At 39.7% G+C, this 17,404-nt stretch overlaps 1 protein-coding gene across 2 annotated transcripts in view; it reads right to left on the bottom strand.

The window, feature by feature from the left end:
• Window positions 1-17,404, bottom strand: part of DSE (dermatan sulfate epimerase) — a 33,788-nt gene that overhangs the window by 5,563 nt on the left and 10,821 nt on the right. The window contains exons 2-4 of one of the 2 annotated variants that reach the window (XM_036381417.2): window positions 16,279-16,747; window positions 4,658-4,911; window positions 706-945 (exon numbers count right to left, since the gene is read on the bottom strand). In XM_036381417.2, the coding sequence (XP_036237310.1) occupies window positions 706-945; window positions 4,658-4,911; window positions 16,279-16,694 (910 nt within the window). In that variant the 5' untranslated portion in view covers window positions 16,695-16,747. Of the gene's footprint in view, window positions 1-705; window positions 946-4,657; window positions 4,912-16,278; window positions 16,748-17,404 lie in introns of those variants that run through there. The other variant, XM_036381418.2, reaches the window with a different exon arrangement.

Below are 17,404 nucleotides of genomic sequence, written 5' to 3' on the forward strand. Positions count from 1 at the left end.
AGGAATAAACCAGAGGTGCCCCCAAAGAACAAAATAATCAGCTTCACCTTGAAACTATCAGTGTGAGTTCATTTTGCTCTTAGGAACCTCTTCCCGAAGGATGCCTGAGGTCTCACATGGAGTCAGCACAATTCCTTATGTGCATGTGCTGGCAACACCAAAGCTGCATTCAGCCCCCCTTACATGGGTAGATCTGGGGTTCCAAGAGAGTTATCTAAGTTTTTTTTAACCTGGAATTTGAGCTAAGTTATTTAGCTAAGCTAATTGAGAGTTATCCAAGTTTTTTTTACCTGGAATGTAAGTTCCTAATGAAGTGTCCTGCAAATAAGCAACACAGGGGGTAACAGCTTTAAACTGAAAGAGGGTAGACCTAGTTTAGATATGAGGAAGAGGTTCTTTCCTTTGGGGATAGTGAGGCAGGTGAACAGGTTGTTAAGTTATGGATGCTTCACTCCTGGCAGTGTTCAAGGCTAGGTTGGATGGGGCTTTGAGCAACCTGTGCTAGTAGAAAGTGTCCCTCATTTAGAAGCAGTGATAAACAAGGCTGTTACTGTTTTGATAACTGTTGAAGGTAAAATCCAAGGAAATGGTTATTTTGAAAAATATCCAAGTAGAGTGCTATTTTAAAATGGCCTATTTAAAGTATGAAATTTATTGCTGCTTCAAAAATAAAGATATTCATCTTCATTCACCCAAAGGACCTACCTGGCAGGACAGTCCTATACATAAATGCAAAGTGCTGCTTGAGCCAGGGGTGGCTGAAGTGATTGATGTCAAAATGCCTTTGGACAAGAAACATGTACTGAAACAGTGATCTGGTTGTGTAGCTGCCATAAGCCACCCCTTCATAGAGGGAGCCATCTGTGACCTCCCGCAGCAGGACTACTGACTTCTCCATGATTGCCAACACTTGCTTGGTCCACAAGTAAGCTTCCTGAAGGTAGCCTGAAAGAAATGACAATGGCAAAACTAATTACAACAAAACAGTGCATAGATGGTGCTGTCTGTATTCCCACAGTGGGATCTTCACAGCAAGGAATCTGCAGTCCAGGGGTCTATAATACAACCTACTGCTGCAGCATCCCTGTACTAGCGTGAAAAATAAAATACTGCATTTAAATACAGCAAAGCAAGGTCACATGGGCATGGGAAAATCTATCAAACACATTTTTTTTTTGTAATAATATGGGGCTATACTTTACAACTTAAAAAGAAAGTCTTCTGAACACATTCAGGACATGCAAAAAAGGGAAGAACCAAACCAAGACTATTTATTGCATTTCAAATTAAAACTGTATGTAAACAAACCAATGGCCCCAGTAGAGGGCTCCAATAATGCAACAATTCTGATTGGTCATTTTTCACTGGCAGGATCACCAGCATGGTAAGGAGATCCAGAGAGACTAAAAAAGTAAAAAAGTTCACATTTGAGCAGCAGTTAACTGATATGACGATGAGCTAACTCATGCTCTATTTTAAGATCTGCTCTGTTCTACTTATATTTTCAGTTTGTTGTACAACCTAAAGGGTTATCCAAATAAAAGCTATTTTGGAAGAGTTTTGCATGGGTAATTCCAAAAGTAGATTCCTCAGTTCCAGAATAAAATTAATCTTCCAAGCAGATAAATTCTCAGCCTCCAGATATACAAGCCCTGAGCAGTTTCAGTTTTTCTAAAGAAAAGCATTTCAGAGATTTTACTGTTTTGGTCTGCTCTACACAAATCAAGACCTGGGAAGAGGTCACAAGAAACCTTCTCAGTGCCAGTCTGCTTTCACTAAACACAAGTATGAGGGCCTTAGCACTGTACTTATGTATTGCAGAAGTCAGCATAAACCAGCAGAGGAAAGGCTTTTTGGATTGAGTAGCAAGAGAGGCGGGACTAAACAGACATCAACTGCCTTGTGCTTCTACACGGCAGCTTAGTGTTCTCCCAGTTCAAAGTGTCTGGACACAGATTGAACCAGACTTAACTCCACCCTATAGCAAAGCCCAGCTGGCACATGTTACACCTCACTACGTGGTGAAGCAGTGCCTGCTGAATGAAGCACATGTGCCAGGCCAAGGGAGTAGGAGCTACAGTCAATCCTGTTACTCAGAGTGTTTCATCCCATTGCCACCAACACTGTATTTATGCTCAGCAGAGTGATGAGTAATTCAGGCATCCTACCAGCCAAGGCTGCCAAATCCTGTTCTGTTAACAGTGACAAAAAAAAAAAAAAAAAAAAGAGCAGTGTCTAAGCAAAACAGACAACCTGAGTCTATCACAGTACTTTAAACACCTGGCTGAAGAGAAAACTGTGATGGGGAAAGCCTGAGCAACAGGGACAGTGGTACTACTTACTTCCACTTCACTCCCAGCCATTAAGACACTCTTTCATTACTCTTCATGGAGTGGTAGCACAGTGGTCTGTCAGAATAAAATCCTGAATGTTTCCACTCCTGTTTTCCCTTGTGACATAAAAGGGAAGCTAGTTTTTGACTGCTGCAAGAAAGTGATTTGCACACTGTTCAGCACAGTGCCTTTACCATTGTAATGCATTAATGTTCTGTTTACTCCAGGTATATCTATGCTATAACACTACACTTGTAGTATGCTAAAAGAACAATAATACATTGAAATGAAAAAATTAAAAGACTCAACACCCTGTCAGGCTACATGACAAACCAGAACAAATCTCACCTAAATTTAGCAGTATATAAACCAGGTATCTATATCAATATCAAGGCCTTACTCAAGTTTCTGTTTTGAACATCTGAGTGTCTAAATACAAAGACTTTGCCATATGCACGTGCCTAGAATTAACTTCAATTAGTTTCACTTTCATTCCTTTGGAAACGTTTACATTCTTTGAAATTGGCTGTTTAGTGTCTACAAGCTTCAATAGTTGAATTGTGTTTAAACTTACTAGTTGGAATTTAAACCTTCTGTGAGAAAGGTCTACACTGAGATACATTATTTGCAATTGATATGTATCTGTTACAGAAGCATAACATGTTCATTACTTTTCTCCTTCCTTTTTTTTTCTCCTTCAGATTATTTTCTTTCATATTGGAATTACAATTTGGTTTTTTATTCATTTTAGACTAACAGAAAAACCTCATTTAAGTTGCTATTAAAAAAATGAAGTTTCTCTATATCAAAACAACAGCATTTAAATTTAGAAATATAAAGTCTGTTTTGACCTATTTTCATTTGAAATATTACAATTTTCAAATTGCTCAAGAATTCATTAGTTTCCTGCTTTTTTCCTTCCTCCTCCCCTCAAACACCATCACTTTAGTGAAAAAAATATTGCCCAGCTTTGTGATGCCTTCATTGTTTTACACAAGGCATACTTATGGTCTATACCTAATGAAAAGCAGAATTATCTTGCAAACTGCCAGCTTTCTGCTCCAACAAAGGCTTAGGGAAGGATGGAATTATATGAAATTTAGCAAACCCACTGAATAAACATGGCTTTGAGTCTTCAATTTGTGGAAGGCAAGACAGGAGAATAGGGAATAACTTCCACACATGCTCTTGATGCTTTTCAACATATACACATCAGTCAGTGTGTTTGTTTTGACAGGCACTTAGCAAAAAATGACCCTCCAAACAAAGTAGGTGCCACAGTTTTTTGTCACATTTCTTTGGGCACTTGAAAGCTCCAGTGATGTGCAGATGTGCCTCTGTTTGGCAGGGCTGAGCAGCTTGGCTGCTCATCAGCATCCAGAAACTAGATTTTCCTGGACTAGCAGTGCATAAGTAATTCCACTGGGAATCATGTTTTCAAAATACTTCTAGCACATATAAAATAACTACCTGATGAAATATGGATTCATTCTTATAAAAGCGGGAGCTGGCTCCATGACTTCCATCTCTCAGCTGAAGTACCTCTGGGGTTTAAAGTCAAGATTGCTCACCTGATTTCTCTCTCACTCTGTGACTTGCATTCTCCAGCAGGACAGGGACAGCCCCTTGACAGAGCAGGCAAAAGCTACTGGCCAGAGTATTCACCTTGGAAATGCGAAGGATGGTTTTATGCCCCCGAAGCAAAGAAGAGGAAACCAGGCACAAATGTTTGTTGTGGGGTGCAATAGCAGAGTTCAGAGGAAAAAAAGTACAGCCTCGGGTATCTCCATAGAAAAGGCTGTTGGGAAGAAAACTCCTAAGCTATGACACTTGGGTGGATAAAGTTACACTTTTGCAGATCCTCCAGGTGACAGGACAAAAGCCTTGGATGAAATTCCAGGCTATCCTGTTGTCTGGCTCCCAGGTCAGAGCACTGGATGTTTCTGACTGCTGACTTTCACAATGCTTTGTGTAAGGAGACCAAGCATCATTCTGCATTGATGATCTACTCTGAAAGACACTGTCCATGAATCAGGACGGACAAACTGTACACAAGGGGATTTTTAACTCTTATAAACTGTGAGGTAAGAATTTCAGAATCACTTAGAGAACTGAACTTATATACATACTCATAATGACTTGTACATCTGCCCACAGATTTTTGTTCTATTCACTAAATTAAATTTTACTGAGCAGCAAAAGAGTAAACCCAATAGTGCTGTACACTAAAGAAGCATTTTTATCAAATCCTGAACTTTGCTGCTTAAGTGGCTGATTTGAGTTGATAGACTTTAGAAAAAACATTCCTATGGCTTAGCACATACCTTGATTCATCAGCACCAGGCTTCCAGCCAGCAGGGCCACACAGTTGGTAGGCTGGTGGTTGTGAAGGTACTGGAAGCCCCATCCACGTCTGTATGATGCTTCGTACATGTATCCCGAGGCATTGGCAATTACTTCAAGAAATCTCTCCTGTTGAATCTTGCTAAGGTAGTTGTACAAGAAGTCATAAGCAGTGGCAAAACCAACCAAGGAGTGAGCAAGAGGTACTTCATCCCAGGGGGCATCCTTCACTAGCCTGTCAAAAAATAAAGACGGCAATTAATTGAGTTTCACCTACTTAGCTTTCCCCTTTACTCCACTGTGATATGTCTATGACTTTAAGTCTCCCACGTTAGATGTTTGTTGAACATTTGTTAAATGTTCAACAAATATTTTAGAATTTTAACACAGTAGTAAGCTACTTACCAAGTCTCTAAACTATTTTTTCCCCATCCTAAGTATGGACAGCATTAATCTTCAAAGCTCAAAATCTTTTTTATAAAGATTAAATTGCTAAATGTTAGAAAAATGTTTGAAATATTCTGGGTTTTGCTAGGAGAAAGATAGGCAGAATACTGATTGTGCAGAAATAGAACCTATTCATCTGAAGAATGATTAATATAATTTTTGATAAAGTAATATGCCATGGCTTATACTCCTCCAACCTCCTGTAACAGATCTTTTTTCTTTTCCAAAGGAGTGACTTGATAAATGTTGCCTATGAGACTAAAGCTGTCTTTACAGCAAATATAATAAAACAACTTATTACACTGTTTTTTCATGTCCCAAATGCATTCAAGGACAGAAGTTGAGAAGAGGAAACTTAGTTTTACTACAGCTTGAATTAACATTCTTAATAAACACTGGGGTTTTTTAATGATAAGAAAGAAAAGAGGTAAAATGCTGTCAATACTCAAAAATTATTTTCTAGGAACTACTGACTTGTGTCCAATGATTACACTGAACTTAGAAAAACAGTACATTTTGACCAAGCAAATTCATAAAATAGGTGGTATGGAGAAAATATTCCTCTTAAATCAAGAATACATTGTGTACCAATGACTTTAGTTTTGCAGTTCTTCCAGCCCACGGTTCTACAGAAAAAGAAAATGTGAAGGAATACATAGTGAAAGTAAACTCCTATAAACTGAAAAATCATCAGTTGCTTTCATGCTTTCATGTTCTCCTCTTTCACTTTTTTTGCAATCTATTTTTTATTACAGAAATGAATCAAAATTGTTGAGATGAGTGTCCTACTGCAATGAGTAGAAATGATGCTGTGCTCCTGAAGGCACACACATTCCAGTTTCAACTACTTAATGACTCGACAAATATGATTTCATCTTCATTTGTGTAAGCAGCAGTGTGAAGAGATGAGAAAAAAAATCCCCAAAGAGTAAGATAAAACCAAAGAAGTTCTGCTGCAGAAGCATTTATTGGCATTCCAAATGCATTAATAAAGCCTGTAAAAATTATGAGCGTCAGCCTAGGGCGCTGCAATGATGGTAAAAGATATCATGTGCAAGTTAAAAAAAAACCTTTAATTTTTATTTCAGCATTTTAAATCATTGGAAGAACTCAAGTTTGGCACATTCATACTGTCACGTAAAGAAACTATCCGTATGCTTTTTGATCAGATGAATTTCTGATCAATAGTTTTAACTGTTCACCTTCTCTCAGCTTTGATTCCATATTCTGTTTGCAGTAAAGTTAAACATTCTTTTTTCCTTTTTAAAAATTAAATATTTGTCTCACAGATTTAAATTAAATACATCAATCTGAGTTATCTGGTTATTCATCAATCTCAATTAATTCTCTATTTCTGCTTCTTCATCTTTCCTTATAATTGAAAGAGCTATTAAAATGCTGTTGATCCTATACATAAAACTAAAGTTACATTCTATGCTAATTATATGCAACACTGGCACCATGATTCCTGTCAGGAATCCTTTGACACAGAAAAATTCCTTTCATCAGCTATATCATGAATTCTAATTTCCAAGGTATTTTTAGTCTCATTAAACCTTTGCATATTCAGAAATCAGAGTTCAAATCGGTACAGGGAATTTCACTTTTAAGGCATCTGCTTGGAACAATTACAAAGAGTTTGAGGCTTAACTATACATTAGGGTGGAAGAAAAGTCCAATGAAAGAATTTGAGCTATTTAAAAAATTTAATTCAAAGTTCAGTATCTTTTTAACAACACACAAGCTCCTAATTAGATTCTGCTTAAACCTATTGTGCTGAAACCTGATCTTTACCTGACTAAATTTAAAATGGGATTTGCCAGTGGAACTGATTTATTGTAACCTTGACTGTTAAGGTGTATGCTAACTTTATGTTTAGCTTCTAACAGAGTACCACATCAAATTCTACTGTGTAAGAGCATATAATAGTCTCCATGACACTGCTTCTGACAAAATAGAAAGCAGTCTTCTACAAGGGAGGTGATAAATTGAGAAGTTATAACTGCATTTAGGCTCCTGATCTCTTCAGGAAAGAAACAAAAACCAAAAAAACCCAAAACAAACCCCACAGCCTTTCTGTGTAAAAACCTTTATGTTAGGCACCCTTATCATACATACTGACACAGTTACCCAGCTTGGGTTAGACAAGCAATTTTGTCACAACACCCCTCAAATTGCACTTCTGTACAGTTAAGTCTTGCATAAAATTTCACAGAGGAGATTCACACAAGTAATAGGGAAAATTAAAGATGACTATTTAAAGATCCTAATTTCTAAATACATAAACCCACAGTCAACATCTGTTCTTAAGGTGAAGCTCTTTTGAAGAAACAACTCTTCAGCTGCTATAAATCAGTGCTACTCCCCTTAACTTAGTTTCAAGGGAACCAAGCAATGTACACCAAACGTGGAAAATTATTCACAAGAAGAATGATCAAGTAGCAAACATTACATGGATTTGTATCTAAATAATGTTCTCATTTTTCAAATGCATCTCCCAGTGTCAGACTTGGTAAATAGCCTGACTGATAAACTGGGGGAAAGCACAGAGCCAGAGGTGTGCACTGAATGCAAGTGAATTAAGTGTTTTCAGGGCTAACTGTTAACTACTAAGAAAAGTGGTATGTATTTATACAAAGATAGGTAAAAACAAGCCCACACTTTGTCCTGTACAACAAGCTATTTTCTAAGCTACTCAAGACTAAAACTGAACATAAGAGAGTGTGAACTTCAGCTTCACAATTACTGTGTCTGATGACAGCGAGTAACCTCTACCTCAAGGCTGCATTAGCCTTGTCAGCCTTTAATGGCATCAGATCTTACAAAAGCAAACAAACAAATCCAAAGTAAATAAAAATATCTGTAATGGGTTTTTTTTTATACAGAACAGCTACTTAGTTGCAGACATATGAACTTTAAGCAAAGGCCACTGTTTAAAAATTCTAAAATATATTTTAAATTCTAAAAGATAAAGGCACCCCTACAGTACCTTTTTGCACTTATATACCTGTATCTGTAGGTATAGGTATATTTGGAAGAGGTGCCTATCTGGAAACTTGAGAAGGTTATGAAAGAGGAAAAAGTGCTGAACAGGTTTGCTACCTCATGATCAAACTCCATAAACATCCAAAACCATATGCATTGTTCTGCACAAAAATCTGCTGTCTGGACAAATCCTGTGAATGGCACAGGATAAATACATGCCTGGGGTGTTCTTTAAATTTGTGTTCATCTGTATCCTATAAAATATGTTTGTTACATTTAGAGCTTGGTATGAATCCTCCATGAAGAAACTGGAGAAATAAAGAGATCATGGATAAGGCTAGAATTATGGATAAGTAGTATGGTTTTCCTACACGTGTTGAGAATTTTAGCATGTTGCAATGTGGTTTATCTGTTTTAGATTTTTCACCTTCTGCAATGAACAACGAATATGAAGAGGGGGATTAAGACCCTGTTTTCCACTCATCAATTTTCCACCAAGAACCTGGTCAAGAATCATGCATGCACAGCATTTGTTCTATGTGTACACAGCACCTTCATTAAACACAATTCCAAGCTCTAAGTAAGTACACCATTTGCATAAAATTTTGGATGGAAAGCAAAAACCAGTATCACCAACAAAGCCAAGATCACTACAACCTCTCAGTTTCTTGACAACATTCCTGATGCTACTACTGCCTCTTCTCTTAGTAGAAATGTGTTTCTTTAATTTCTCACTACTCACTACCAAATAACTACTTCCTTACTGAAAGCAGGGTCACCTGGGCTGGGGCAGTCCCAGACATGAGTGGGAAAAGAATTCACTGAGAACAACCCTACAGAGGTGGATTTTGGGGTTCAGGTGGATGAAAAGCTGGACATGACCAGTGATGTGCCCCTGTAGCCCAGGAAGCCAGTTCTAAGCTCAGCAAAAGCAGCATGGCCAGCCAGCAGGACAGGGATTCTGCTCCTCCACTCTACCCTGGTGAGACCCCACCTGCAGTGATGCAAACTGCTCTGGGCTCCTCAACAAAAGAAGGACATGGACCTTCTGGAGCAAGTCGAGAGGAAACCAGAATGATGCTCAGATGGCTGGAGCACCTCTCCTATGCAGACAGGCTGAGAGAGATGGGGTTGTTCAGCCTGGAAGTCTCCAGGGAGACATTACCGAAACCTTCTAATGCCTAAAGGGGGACATAGGAAAAAGAGGGGTTTTGCATGGGCAGATAATGGTAAGACATAGGGGAAAGGTTTTAAACTGAAAAAGGAGATGAAGAGTTATGAAGAAACTCTTCACTGTGAGGGTGGTGAGGCACTGACACAGGTTGCCCAGAGAAGTTGTGGATGCCCCAAATCTGGAAGTGCTCAAGGAAGTGCTTGGCTGGATGGGGCTTTCAGCAACATTGTCCAGTCCAAGTTGTTCCTGCCCAGAGCAGGGGTTTTGGAACTGGAGGATCTCTAATGTCCCTTCCCAACACAAACAATTCTGTTTCTATGATTCTATTAGAATTTCTCTCAGAAATACAAGCCAAGAAGGAAAAACCACTATATGGCCAGTTCAAGGCAGGATTTAAATCAAACTCTGCTGCTCAAGTGAGTTCCTTGATCATGACCTGTGGGATGTTTACATTCATCTTTCCTTCACTGTGTATCCAGTTCTTAAAAACAAATTGAAGTAAATAGGAAAATAACCCTCTTTAATCTGAGATATAGAATACCCTTCCAAGCAGTGTGAGATGGGATTTCTGGCCTCTAGGTCAACAGCTAACATGGTATCAGTGCATGTAAAATGAAGAATTAAGCACATCCTGACGCATGCATTACACAAGTAATCCACATCCTGAATTTTAATGCTCCAAACTTTCCCATGACAAATCACTTCAGAATAACTCCTGGAGGAGGAAATTGAAGGAAGGATGCCAGTACTTGCTCCTCAGTACTGAAATTCTCAATCTCACTAGGTGCATGCAAAGGAAATGAGTGAGAACTCTCTCCTAATGGCTTAGAGGTGAAAATTACTTCTAAGACAGCCCTGTAGTGCATTTTGATGCCATCTACCTCAGATATTGGTACTCAGCTGTGAGCATGCTTGAGTTTAATGCACACAAGATGTCAAGTGTGGATGTAAACAAGGCATGCAAGGGGGCCAAGTGACCTCTTGATCGCTTGTGCAGTTGTACAGCCCTCCCAATGCCACAGGCAATGCCTTGGCACTCTTCCTATTGTCCTGACCCACTTCTGAGGGTCTGTCCTGACCCACTCCCTATCAAGAGGGAGAACACCTTTCAAGGCGAATGAGACTACCAACATTTATTTTATAAACCAGACCAAATCTTAAATATTTTTCTTACAAAGTCTCCAAAACAAAGTAATTTTTTTGATCAAGTGGAATATTTTCTTAATAAATGGAGCAATACTCTACAATTGTCGTTTTGGGGAGAAAAAAGAAGACTCTCTGAAAAAAAAAACCAACCTCTCAGCTTTTACCCTTCCCACATTTTTCTGGTTGGCTGCCAAAGCAAAAACCCCATTATCTGCCCAACCTTAGGCCTTGGTCCTTTGCAAAAACAAAGAAGTTAAAAAACATACTTGAAAAACTGATGTTTTATGTTTCTGGTGTCTAAGGTAAAACAGGTTTGCTTCTCTCTTTAGCAATCATGTTTCAGCAGCAGCCAATCTCACATGCTTGTGTTCATTGCAGCTCAGTTGACAGAAAGAAAGGCAAAGGAGTGGTTAAATGTAAAAGGCTACATTCATGTCAGTATAGGAAAAAGAGGCAACATATAGACAGATGTTTTAAGAGCTTACTATAAAAATAGAGTTGTACTGCTTAGGTGCTATGGGGAGGAAAGTAAACTTTAGCTCCTTAAAAATCTTAATCTACTTTTTAACCTCTTCCCCTCTGTTTCCTCATAGGTCTATGATCATCATTCTGATGCTTCTAAAGCTTCTTTCAGATCTTATCTCATTTTTGGCTTTGATCACAAGAGTCCTTCGCACACAGGGCTTGCTTTTATGATGCTTCTGTGTTGACACATTAATAAACTAGAACTGACTCTGTTTCATTTTTTCTCAATGTCATGTTAAGCAGACATAGAAATTTAATGATGTTATTTTTTAGGAGATTGCCTCTAGCTCTTGTTTTAGCAAATTTTTATACCAGTCATGCTACAAAGTGAGCTCCCAGTAGCTAGCACAGAACATCAGCATCAATATATCTTCTATACCAATTTAGATATTAAAGGAGCTCTCCAAAATCCAGCTAGCCATTTAATTTCATAGACATGCACAATTTCTATTTTTAAACACTACATATGTAGAAGATAAAAACAGCATAAGGGTTTGATATTTCACTTACTAACATAATATATATTCCAGATATCAAATTCATCCTCCTACCCTCCCTTTTCTTTCTTTTTCCTCTTTGTAGGAGACAGTGTATCAGCATCCTCCGAGCTTCTTTTATACTAACTTTTATTCCACAGTCTTACAAAGCCCCCCTAAGTTTTCTTTGAATGTGATTGCTGGTTGATTACTGGGAGTCAAACAGATGCTATAAATTTCTGGTGTCAGCACGGAGACTTGCTTTATTGCAACTTGACATATATGAATTCATTTTAGTTAAATCATTATCCACATGTTTAATTATTTACACATGCACAGATTGCTATTTTTACCTTGCAATCTGTACTGTTCAACATCAAGCACTATCTGGATACTAACAGCCAGGGTCCCATTGAGGGGGAGGATGCTCCAATACTTTTTAATAAGCAGTGACTAACAGAAGGCTACATGATTGCTAGTTTATAAGAAAGCAGCAGAAAGGTCACAGATTTGTTATTCCAAAGCCTCCTGTTAGTTTCTCCTTAGTTGCTGCTATTGCCCTGGAATGTCTGCATGTGCTTGACAGTAATTATCTGCCCTGTGAAACCCACAGAATCCCACACCTTACTGCACATTGGTAACATACTTGGCTTTAAAAGTGGGGCATCAACTATGTGCAAAAACACCCAAAAAAAAACCCACAGAAATTTCTTTCTGGCCATTGCAACTTGGAACCTCTCTCTTGCTAAAAGAAGGGTGCAGAATTTGTGAACTCCCAAGGCGTTTGTTTGTAAGGTGGGCTTAGTAAAGAAGAGAGCTTTTGGCTGCTTTGTCCAAACCAGAGAGTCTGACTGAAGTGTTATTTCTGCACAATGTGTGACTCTGATTACATCATTCTGCTCAGCACGGGAACGGGACGAGCCAGCGGCATATGGAAAGAATCACGAGCACAGATCTCCTTGGCCAAAACGCCCTTCTGGTGGGGACTGCTCTAGGGGCCAGTCGGAGATAAAATGCCAGAAAACACATCCATATCCTCTGTCCCCTCTAAAAAAAGGTAATACAGGTTCAAATATAAGGACAAACTTCCCATAAGATTTTAGACAGTATCTAGATATCCAACCCATGGAAAACTAACGGGGTTTATTTAATACCAGCTTTTAATTTTTAGAGGCAAAACCATTAATGCTCATCTATTTCAACTAAAATATTAATGCATGTTTGTTTGCTGTTGCTAGTCTCCACAAGTGTCGTTCCCAGATTATTTTGGGTGATTGTTATAGTTAGCTGTTACCCAGTGCCCCTCTGTTTATTTTAAAATGTAAACCTACTCCAGGATGTAGCCATTAGGGATGCTCTGCTAATGAGCAGCATGCCTGTCCACATGGGTTGTTATGACAAACGGCTCAACCTCTGTTAGTTGACACAAATGGGACCTCAGTCATGGGTGTACTTTATTATGTGACATAAAATGACTACTTTAATAGATGAGAAAGGACCAGAGTTCTTAATTACATGCCCCTTCCATGTATATATCAATTACCAGTAGACTTTCTCATAATTGGATCCTGGGATATTTGGACTATTGAGGATTCCACTAATGTAAAGAAGAAATTTAAAATGTCAGTCTCCTTAATCTCCTAGCATTCTGAAACATATAACCAGTGACATTTTAAACCATATTTCTTTTATTCAGCTACTGCATATGCTAAAAACATATACTTTTGTTTTCTGGTAAGGCTTAGATTTTACTCAATGTTGCCACAAAAACTAGAGAAAACTCATTAAGATGAATTTTTTTTTAATTCCAAAGCTATTTTAGAGTCAATGCCATAACAGCAGAAGTCAAAAGAAATCCAGATTATACCGCTGAAAGAATTAAGTTGCCAATGCCAGATTTAACTTTTCAGCTTTAACTTTCATGTTGATGAATCTGTCAGTGACAAAAAAGATATTTTTCCAGAAATTTTACATGTCAGTCTTGGCACCTACATTAATGAGGAGGTCTAAGGAGAGACCCATGTTACTTACCTTATGGATACGTCTTTGGAAAAGCCCTCTTTCCTGATGAAATAAAAAGTTATGGCAGAGGACTCTCCTAACACGCAAGGCTCCAAAGTCAGGCAACATCGAGACTCCTTCTCACCCTCCTGATCAGAAGACATGCCCTCAAATTATTTAATAAGGACAATAATAATAATATATCATCCAGAACGGCATTTTCCCAAAGTCTGAGGAAAACTAAACATGCCTAGATAGACTGACAAAAAATTCCACCACTCTGACACTGCCAGAACAGCTTATATAACAGCCATAACTCCTATTTATCATGCTTATTCTCCTAGTCTTATCCTAAGTGGAGAAGTACGTGCAGTAACATTTTCTGGTACTTTTAAATTGAGTTAATTAGGAAAAACAGATTTACATAATCTGTCTGCCCAGTCCTTCAGCCTCTGAACCCAGCCTATTTGAGCAAAGCCAGACAGTGCAGCACATGCCTCGGAGATGTCACATTCCTACTTTTCTGAAAACCACTGTTGGACAAGGGAGAAAGATCTGTATTACTGCCACCGCTGATGGGGCTACAGTATAAACTCCATGCTGACAGCATTCAGACATAAGTTCTCAGGGGGAAAACAAAAATGGAAACCAGATCCATGTTTCTGCCACAGCATTTGAAGAGCTGGCCAGCTGGAGGTTATACAAAGGCCAGCTTAGCCCAGCTCTATTGCCTATGTTTAAAATTTCCTCCTGTGCTTTCACTACTATTGCAGCCACTTCTTTTGCCAAGCAGAGAACCCTGATTAAACCTTGATTGATTTCTGAATGGGATGTCTACACCAGAAGGGAAAGACAGGAAAAGCATGGTTTCTCTTTCACCAGGGTAATGCAAGATACTTGCTTGAGAAAAAACAGTACTTGGAGGCAAGTAAATAACATCAAAGCCAAGTGGAAATGGGATATCTGCTTGGTTCTGATTGGTATCTGGTCCACTGGGACAAGGGAGAGCATTATAACAAAAGACAGAACAACCACAATTAATCCAGGGCAGGAATCACAGGACATAAGGAACTTAAATAACGTTGAGACAGAGAGTAAGATGTAGGAAACTGAAAAAAACAGACACAAACAAGTCCTCCTACTCAAAATAATGCTTCCCCCTCTTTCTTATTTCATTAAAACAGATGGCCACGTAACTATAGCCTTCCCAAAACAAGTTAAGAAAGAGTGTGAACAATGAAACTAAGGAGGAAGGTGTTGACTTTGGAGCAGCCTGTCTCCTATTGGAGATGGTCACACATCCTTGGATTCGCCTCTGTAAGCTATATCCCTCTGTCTGTGTGCCAAGAGAAACCGTCTCCACACTGTCTCCAGAGCTAAGACTGAAGCTTTGTATTGCTATGCTTCAGTGCAAGATTTTGGAAATTACCACCACTGTTGAGACAATATTTTCCTTCCTAAATCCCATGTCCTGTCTTCTGTGACATGCAGGCCAGTGAGTCCCTGCTGTCTCCCACCACTTCTTTTGCTCTAGCTCATATATTTCTGTGGCATTCACCATTTTAATCCTTAGTGCAGGGGAACCCAAACACTATAATGGCTTTTCAATAATGCCCATCAGGATCCCAAATATAGATACAGATCCCAAATTATGCTAGCTCAAATCCAGCATTATTCCAGTGATGGCCCATGGAAGTATAACATTTATAGGACATTACTAGTTGGTTACTAGAGGGTAAGGAATAGTAGTTTGAGCAATGAACACCGCTTGAACAGCTGATGCTTCTCTTCCTGTGCTGACTTGAATCTTGACGTACACTTGTGCTGAGCTGCTGTCACCGCAGAGCTGTAGGAAAGCAGCTATGACAGAAGGGAGCAGTGCCCCATCCAGCTCTATCTTGCTGCCCTGGGCAGATGCCACCCTCCTGGCAAAGCCCACATTCCCATCTTCTGACCTATTCACAGTGACAGCAATCCTGGACCATAGTCTGCAAAGGTGCACCAAGTGGCAGCTGCTGCAGGGACGTAGGGGAAATGCATCTGCCAGAGCAAAGAGAGGAGATAAATTGCAGGTGGGTATGAAAAGCAGGAGACCTTGGGGTCTCAATTCTAGAATCACTCCTATAGTGAGAACATCAACTTCTGTTCCCATAGAAAGAGTGTGGCACAGAGAAGACAGAGTAACTTGTAGGGATGGCAACTCAAATCCAGGGGAAGTTAATCCAGGAGGTGGTCATCAAAACACCAGTTACCCAGGCATTTCCAGTAATCAGATGGACAACTATCATGTCCTAGGATGTCTTAAGGAGAGGCCCAAGAATCATGCAGCCAAGTGAAGCTGTCAGCCTGAACTAAAGCTCAGACTGATGTTAGAGCAAACTGCAGAAGCCCAAGAGTGTTATTTTTACCTAATTATACCTTTTTCATAGGTCCCTCTTTCCTAAATTCTTCCTAAGGAAGAATTAGTTACCCAAGATATCTATGAATCTGGGGGGAAACATTTCGAAGTAACACTTTTAGCACTTCTTGCCAAAAAACAAATGTGAAACTCTTCCTTCTGATTTAGAGTGGATTACTTTTTGGTTTTTTACAAGCAAACAGGCTGGGGCATAAAGAATCATGCTCCTTTCAGCACCAACTTTCAAGAAGATAAGTCCAGTGATGGTGAAAAGCTGTGTGTCACTGCTGATCCTGATGAGGGTAAATGCATTCAGCAAGTTAGTCACTGTTAAAATGAATATTAGTATAACTGACATAATTTAAGCTATTCACTTATCCACTTACTCCTCCAACTGTAAGCAGTTTATACAGTAAGAATAACTTAAAAAAAAAAAAGACAAAAATCTACCAACTAGGCTGAGCCGCCATCCTCTCCATGTAATCCTTAGCCATGTTGATGGCCTCCATGTTTTCAGGGAAGAGCACACAGAACATTGCCAGGGCCCCAAGGTTGTTGCCATAAATTTCATTCCAGCGAGCGCTGAACTCCTTTGGGTCCCAGGGAGGAAGGTACTCCAGGGGATTTGACAGCATGGTTTGCACTGCTTCGATCAGACGAGCCGCAATGTGCTGGTGTGTGGTGCTGGCTTGGAGCCGCAGGGTCTCCACGTCCCCTTTGGAGAAGTAGAGCATGGGGTAGCTGTCATAGTTGGCGTTGACAAAAGGAACCATCGTGTCTTGGTCCTCCCTGGCGCCGCAGACAAAGGCGAAGCAAACCGCGTGTATGAAAAACACACTTGGGGCTCCCCGTGTGTGAGTCCTCATTGTGGCATCAGATCTCCAGGTCTCAATGGCAGCCAAACCATCTTTGAAATGTCCTGTGGTAGATGGACATGAAAGAATGAGTTAGAAAATGAATCTGTGACACACTATCATTCAGGAAATATGATTCTACCTAAAGACCCCCGTGTATTCTCCAGGTGACTTTCAAATCATATCTACTTGAATATGTCAGATGAAACATCTAAACAGCAATTCACCTAAGAGAAACAACACTTTGAAGAAAACCCCTTCCTTCCCATACCTTGCCCTCTAGCAGCTGATACCAGCTGAAGGGACACAACAACAGCTCTTGTACTCGAGATTTGAAATAATTGCAACGGTGCCTAATATGAAGCAGCACTGACTGCACTGGCAAGGGGAGCAGGGCGGGAAGGGAGGAGAAAGGGGGAGAGCCAGGAAGCTGGTGGCAGCCAAGCCTGCGTGCTGCCTTGGCTGATGTTAGCAGCTGGAGAGAGGGAAAGATGAGGAATGCTGGAGGTTTGCGCCGGGGTCACTTTATACAGGGCTCAAGGCCTCCAGTTCTGACACGTCCTCATTTTAAAAAAAGAAAAGAAAAGAGCAAGTCAGGAGTCAAAAAGGGAAACAGTAAGTGGCAGAGTCTTAGAAAAACAGCTGAAATACTTTGCCTTCCGGGAATTTAGGGGTTTGCATTATTAGTGTTTTTTTTCCAAAGGGCTTTCCATTTTACATGT

The sequence above is a fragment of the Molothrus ater genome, chromosome 3, assembly GCF_012460135.2.
Source record: "Molothrus ater isolate BHLD 08-10-18 breed brown headed cowbird chromosome 3, BPBGC_Mater_1.1, whole genome shotgun sequence".
Classification (NCBI taxonomy): Eukaryota; Metazoa; Chordata; class Aves; order Passeriformes; family Icteridae; genus Molothrus; species Molothrus ater.